This window comes from Sardina pilchardus, chromosome 7, assembly GCF_963854185.1.
Source record: "Sardina pilchardus chromosome 7, fSarPil1.1, whole genome shotgun sequence".
Taxonomy (NCBI): domain Eukaryota; kingdom Metazoa; phylum Chordata; class Actinopteri; order Clupeiformes; family Clupeidae; genus Sardina; species Sardina pilchardus.
In genome coordinates, this window is record NC_085000.1 from 35,457,959 (window position 1) to 35,465,458 (window position 7,500).

General features: G+C 45.8%; 1 protein-coding gene across 1 annotated transcript in view; it reads left to right on the plus strand.

The window, feature by feature from the left end:
* Positions 1 to 7,034: 7,034 nt before the first annotated feature.
* LOC134088148 (rap guanine nucleotide exchange factor 3-like) overlaps positions 7,035 to 7,500 on the plus strand; it is a 45,166-nt gene continuing 44,700 nt past the window's right edge. Inside the window, 1 exon segment of the mRNA XM_062542078.1 lies at positions 7,035 to 7,500. This exon segment is cut by the window's right edge and continues 25 nt beyond it. Within this exon segment, the coding sequence (XP_062398062.1) occupies positions 7,442 to 7,500 (59 nt within the window). The 5' untranslated portion in view covers positions 7,035 to 7,441.

Below are 7,500 nucleotides of genomic sequence, written 5' to 3' on the forward strand. Positions count from 1 at the left end.
ACTGTAGCCATAGTGTAGCCCTGTGCTGTGCTGTATACTGTAGCCATTGTGTAGCCCTGTGCTGTGCTGTATACTGTAGCCATTGTGTAGCCCTGTGCTGTGCTGTATACTGTAGCCATAGTGTAGCCCTGTGCTGTATACTGTAGCCATTGTGTAGCCCTGTGCTGTGCTGTATACTGTAGCCATTGTGTAGCCCTGTGCTGTGCTGTATACTGTAGCCATAGTGTAGCCCTGTGCTGTATACTGTAGCCATTGTGTAGCCCTGTGCTGTATACTGTAGCCATTGTGTAGCCCTGTGCTGTGCTGTATACTGTAGCCATTGTGTAGCCCTGTGCTGTGCTGTATACTGTAGCCATAGTGTAGCCCTGTGCTGTATACTGTAGCCATTGTGTAGCCCTGTGCTGTGCTGTATACTGTGGCCATTGTGTAGCCCTGTGCTGTGCTGTATACTGTAGCCATAGTGTAGCCCTGTGCTGTGCTGTATACTGTAGCCATAGTGTAGCTGTTCAACTGTGTGCTTTTGCTCTGAGTATACAACTGTAGACGGGTAAAGCACATCACCACTAACCACATGCCTCTTCTGCTAGCACTGGAGGAGCACGCACACACATGGAGGCTGGGTGGATATGTGTGTGTGTGTGTGTGTGTGTGTGTGTGTGTGTGTGTGTGTGTGTGTGTGTGCAGAGACATTGAGGCTGGGTGGGGTCAAGGGTGGATATGTGTGTGTGTGTGTGTGTGTGTGTGTGTGTGTGTGTGCAGAGACATTTGCCACGTTTACATGGACAGTTTTTTTGTCATTCCGATTTTTCAGAATCAGGGGTGAATTGTACCTACAGTAATGTGTGTACACCCCTCTGGCCCCTGGTCTGCGCTCACACTGCATCAAACCCTACTTGGGTACGATTGAGTTGCTGTGTTCTAGAATCTTTATGCAACGTGTGATTGTTAATTGGAATGTTATTGTTTATTTAATCATTTATGACGTCCTGTGCTTACATGCGTACCGTACCAGAGTCCACCTCCTCCAAGCGTACTAGCGTACTGTACCCCGGTACGGAACGAATCGATCACACTGGTCAAACAAACCGGACTTTAGGGGCCAAATGTACTCGGGTACGGTAGGAATTGCCAAGTTTGAGTACGCCCTAAGAGAGGGTGGGATCAGTAGCACACATACTGTGTTGCTCACTATCATTTAATGGACTTGTCTCTTCATTCTGTTGTGGTAAAACTTGTTGTAAAACTTGCAATTGTTAGAAAAGCAACAACTGTAAGCATTTCTATGTTTGCATTTCACACAAGACTCACAACAATGACAACACAGATAGTAAAGATCTTAGTGTTTTGTGTGAAGCACATCTGTGTGTTACTGATGATTGGAAAGAGTCAATCGAATGGTGCATACGTGTATCGTTTTGTTGCAAGAATTACATATTTTAGAAAGAATGGTTACACTTGATTGCAGTGTTTCATTTTGGCATAGATGTGAGTTGTTTTCCCCCAAGTGTTATGTCTTATTTTTGTGTAGAGTTTTAACAGGCAACAGGCAAAAACTGTAATGTCTGAAGTGTGCAAGCAACAGGCAAAAACTGTAATGTCTGACGTGTGTAAGCAACAGGCAAAAACTGTAATGTCTGACATATGCAAGCAACAGGCAGAAACTGTAATGTCTGACGTGTGCAAGCAACAGGCAGAAACTGTAATGTCTGACGTGTGTAAGCAACAGGCAAAAACTGTAATGTCTGATCTGACTCATGTCCTCAGGTTGAGAGGAAGTGGGTTTCATAGAGACTTGGGTTGAAAGGAAGTGGGTTTCATAGAGACTCTAAATCATTCCATGGGTCATAGTAGATAACTAACAGAGCAAACAAAGGAACTGTACACTCCACACCCGCTTAAGGCACTGGCACAGACTGTACACACTTGCTTACAGTAAAGCACTCTGGAGTAAACTAGCTACACACCTGCTTAAAGCACTCTGGAGTAAACTAGCTACACACCTGCTTAAAGCGCTCTGGAGTAAACTAGCTACACACCTGCTTAAAGCACTCTGGAGTAAACTAGCTACACACCTGCTTAAAGCACTCTGGAGTAAACTAGCTACACACCTGCTTAAAGCGCTCTGGAGTAAACTAGCTACACACCTGCTTAAAGCGCTCTGGAGTAAACTAGCTACACACCTGCTTACAGTAAAGCGCTCTGGAGTAAACTAGCTACACACCTGCTTAAAGCACTCTGGAGTAAACTAGCTACACACCTGCTTAAAGTGCTCTGGAGTAAACTAGCTACACACCTGCTTAAAGCACTCTGGAGTAAACTAGCTACACACCTGCTTAAAGCGCTCTGGAGTAAACTAGCTACACACCTGCTTACAGTAAAGCGCTCTGGAGTAAACTAGCTACACACCTGCTTAAAGCACTCTGGAGTAAACTAGCTACACACCTGCTTAAAGCGCTCTGGAGTAAACTAGCTACACACCTGCTTACAGTAAAGCGCTCTGGAGTAAACTAGCTACACACCTGCTTAAAGCGCTCTGGAGTAAACTAGCTACACACCTGCTTAAAGCGCTCTGGAGTAAACTAGCTACACACCTGCTTAAAGCGCTCTGGAGTAAACTAGCTACTACACACCTGCTTACAGCGCTCTGGAGTAAACTAGCTACACACCTGCTTACAGTAAAGCGCTCTGGAGTAAACTAGCTACACACCTGCTTAAAGCACTCTGGAGTAAACTAGCTACACACCTGCTTAAAGCGCTCTGGAGTAAACTAGCTACACACCTGCTTACAGTAAAGCACTCTGGAGTAAACTAGCTACACACCTGCTTAAAGCACTCTGGAGTAAACTAGCTACACACCTGCTTAAAGCACTCTGGAGTAAACTAGCTACACACCTGCTTAAAGCACTCTGGAGTAAACTAGCTACACACCTGCTTAAAGCACTCTGGAGTAAACTAGCTACACACCTGCTTACAGTAAAGCGCTCTGGAGTAAACTAGCTACACACCTGCTTAAAGCACTCTGGAGTAAACTAGCTACACACCTGCTTAAAGCGCTCTGGAGTAAACTAGCTACACACCTGCTTACAGTAAAGCGCTCTGGAGTAAACTAGCTACACACCTGCTTAAAGCACTCTGGAGTAAACTAGCTACACACCTGCTTAAAGCGCTCTGGAGTAAACTAGCTACACACCTGCTTAAAGCGCTCTGGAGTAAACTAGCTACACACCTGCTTAAAGCGCTCTGGAGTAAACTAGCTACACACCTGCTTAAAGCGCTCTGGAGTAAACTAGCTACACACCTGCTTAAAGCACTCTGGAGTAAACTAGCTACACACCTGCTTAAAGCACTCTGGAGTAAACTAGCTACACACCTGCTTAAAGCACTCTGGAGTAAACTAGCTACACACCTGCTTAAAGCGCTCTGGAGTAAACTAGCTACACACCTGCTTACAGTAAAGCGCTCTGGAGTAAACTAGCTACACACCTGCTTAAAGCGCTCTGGAGTAAACTAGCTACACACCTGCTTAAAGCACTCTGGAGTAAACTAGCTACACACCTGCTTAAAGCGCTCTGGAGTAAACTAGCTACACACCTGCTTAAAGCGCTCTGGAGTAAACTAGCTACACACCTGCTTAAAGCGCTCTGGAGTAAACTAGCTACACACCTGCTTAAAGCCCTCTGGAGTAAACTAGCTACACACCTGCTTACAGTAAAGCACTCTGGAGTAAACTAGCTACACACCTGCTTAAAGCACTCTGGAGTAAACTAGCTACACACCTGCTTAAAGCGCTCTGGAGTAAACTAGCTACACACCTGCTTAAAGCACTCTGGAGTAAACTAGCTACTACACACCTGCTTACAGTAAAGCGCTCTGGAGTAAACTAGCTACACACCTGCTTAAAGCACTCTGGAGTAAACTAGCTACACACCTGCTTAAAGCACTCTGGAGTAAACCAGCTACACACCTGCTTAAAGCACTCTGGAGTAAACCAGCTACACACCTGCTTAAAGCACTCTGGAGTAAACTAGCTACACACCTGCTTACAGCGCTCTGGAGTAAACTAGCTACACACCTGCTTAAAGCGCTCTGGAGTAAACTAGCTACACACCTGCTTAAAGCACTCTGGAGTAAACTAGCTACACACCTGCTTAAAGCGCTCTGGAGTAAACTAGCTACACACCTGCTTAAAGCACTCTGGAGTAAACTAGCTACACACCTGCTTAAAGCGCTCTGGAGTAAACTAGCTACACACCTGCTTAAAGCACTCTGGAGTAAACTAGCTACACACCTGCTTACAGTAAAGCACTCTGGAGTAAACTAGCTACACACCTGCTTAAAGCACTCTGGAGTAAACTAGCTACACACCTGCTTAAAGCGCTCTGGAGTAAACTAGCTACACACCTGCTTAAAGCGCTCTGGAGTAAACTAGCTACACACCTGCTTAAAGCACCCTGGAGTAAACTAGCTACACACCTGCTTAAAGCGCTCTGGAGTAAACTAGCTACACACCTGCTTAAAGCGCTCTGGAGTAAACTAGCTACACACCTGCTTAAAGCGCTCTGGAGTAAACTAGCTACACACCTGCTTACAGTAAAGCACTCTGGAGTAAACTAGCTACACACCTGCTTAAAGCGCTGGCACAATGGCAGACTCTACACTCACACACCTGCTTAAAGCGCTGGCACAGACTGCTGCACTGCACCACCCTGCTGAAAAAAACAGCCTGACCAGCTAAAGGTGGTTTGCTGGTTGACCAGCTTGTTAACCAGCTTATTTGACCACCCTTTGATGGTTAACCAGCTAGACCAGCAAAACTCTCGCGAAAACACACCTTCAGCTGGTTTACCCAGCTTATGATGGTAATTCAGCTGGTTTTGATTGTCGTACCACCTTAAGCTGGTCATTTTAGTTGGTGTTGCTGGTCTACATTGCTGGTTTTTACTGGCCACGCCAGCTTATGTTGGTTATTCTAGAAAACCAGCTTGACCATCTTTGTCAAGCTTGACAGGCTGGTCACCAGCATGACCATCTTAAACCAGTTGTATCCCAAACGACAGGCTGGTCACACCAGCACGACCAGCTTCCTCAGATGGTCACGCCAGCATGTCTAGCTGGTGGCCTAACCAGCTACACCAGCAAAGACCAGCAATAATAACTGTGTTTTGGGCAAAGACCAGCAAAGACCAGCTAAAACCAGCTACCAGCCTAAGCTGGTTTCTTGCTGTTTTTTTCAGCAGGGCAGTAATGCAAATGTAATATTTTTTTATCCAAACGTCTGAACACACCTCCCCCCACCACACACACCTTGTCCATTTTCTGTGCCAAGTTAAGTCGTTAAAACAAGGCAGGACTCCTCGAAGGTCTCCTCAAGGTTAGTCCAGCAGCTGCAGCCCACAGATAAGGCTTAAGGCTAACAGCACTTAGACATGTGTGCTCTTGTGCCACTTTCTGTTGTGCTCCCCTCCCTCTCTCTCCCAGAGAAGAAAAGAAAGTGCTTAATATAATTAGAGTGTTACTGTCTCTCTGTGAACACTTAATTACATCAGAAAATCACATTAGTACATTCTTTTAATATCTTAAAAACTTGAACTTGGACTGTGTCTCTCTCTGGCTCTGGCTGAATGCTGTGGGCATTTATTGTGGAAACCGAACTGAATGCATTTGAAATATAGGCTGTCATTCTTTCAACTGGATGTTTGCTAAGTTTTCTGAGATATACTTTATCAGTTTTACAAGTAAGACACTTTCGCACAAGTAGGAGCTACGGGCCAAAATCATCGAGACATAATCGCAGCCAAACCGCCTGTAGCCTAGTCTGAGAGCATCACGTGTTCAAAATCCCCAGATGACCGCTCCTGTTGTCGGAGTCCAGCGCAAAACATAAACCACCATAGAATTAGCTCTACATGATCAAGGAAGGCACATCACTAAGCAACTTACACGTAGCCCAATCCTCAATCACAATTTACCTACAATATTTTAATTTTGTGTAGGTCTACGCCACTGGTTCAGTCGCTGAACATATCGTGAAGGGCACTTTAAAAGATATGTAAAATCAACACTGCATGTTATATGCAGGCTGTATGTACAGCATGTCATATGTGGCCTGGGTACTTTGGGGTTAACTGTAACCATTTTCTGAGGCTGTTGAAAACGCACCAAATCACACAATGTGGTCGTTTTGGGTGTCGTGGGTTGTAATAAAGGTTGTCGACGATCAAACTGACTACTTTTTTCATTCGTTTTAAGAGTTTAAAAGAAGAATTTCTAGTTGTCTTGCCAATCGCGCTCATAGTAGCCTATCCGCTGACGTCGGGTCCCGTAGCAACACAGTAGGCTACAGTTGTATGAGGCTGCTGAGCCTGTCTTGTTGGCGGTGGCCTGTTGGAGGGATTGTAAGAAAAGTTGTAATTGTCAAATCGACTCGTTCTTTTTTATTTCTTCATCTGAAGAGGAGGAGAAGAAGGATTGGCAGCGATTGCGGCCGGGGCAAAAGTATAGTGTGGAGAAACCAGGTCCGCAGAGGTACGGCTCGCCAGCACCTGGGCTACCTTGTTGAGTTTATTATGTGGTGTCAAAACCGCAAGGATGTTTTTCCCCCACAGTATTTTGGCAGCAGCTGCCGCCAAATTCGCCAAATTCTACCCTCCTGCTTGAATCAGACCGTCATCCGCACACAAGGATGTTTTTGACAGTAGGCTAGCCTATGTTGGCAGCAATTGCTAAATTCTGTCCTCCTGCTGCTTACCCAAGCTAGAAGAAAACCAAAAACTCTCCTCTTAAACTCTTCAAATTATTTTTAAAAGTAGTCAATTTGATTGTTGACGACCTTTATTACACGCTACGACACCCAAAACGACCAAATTGTGTGATTTGATGCACGTTTTAAACGGCCTCAAAAATGGTTACAGTTAACCCCAAAGTACCACAGCCTGTATGTACACTATGTGCAATACCGCATGCTCAATAAATCTTCCCCTGTGAAAGTAGCCTACACCGATTACTGCGCTCGCTAAGCAACGGAACAAGTGCGACCACGCAGGCGGGAGAGCAGCGAGGCGCGCCCACGGGGCGGCGGGTGAGTGGGCATGAGCGTTGCTGTAGGAGGCAGGCTCTAGTTCTTGCTGAAGGACTTGCTTGAGTTGGGCTTGAGTGTAGCGCACTCCGAGACGAGCACACAGCTCAATCAGTCAGACCACAGGTGCTCGTCACTGACCGGGAGTAACGAAGGAACGCAGGGATGTTCTTGGTCGGAATGCGATGTACTGCTTCGAGATGACACGACGTCGGTTGTTTTTAACACAGGATGGAACATGTTCTGGGGACTTGTTTTCTCTCGTCCTGAAACGATCTGCCCATTGCGCAGAAGAACGATGTGTTTTCATGTAATGTTCTGAAACACGGAATGCGATATTAATTCTACGAGGACAGCGTCATAAGCATGCATCTGTTTCGGAGCTACACCTATCAGGTCTACCCCGACCGCTATCCCACGGACAC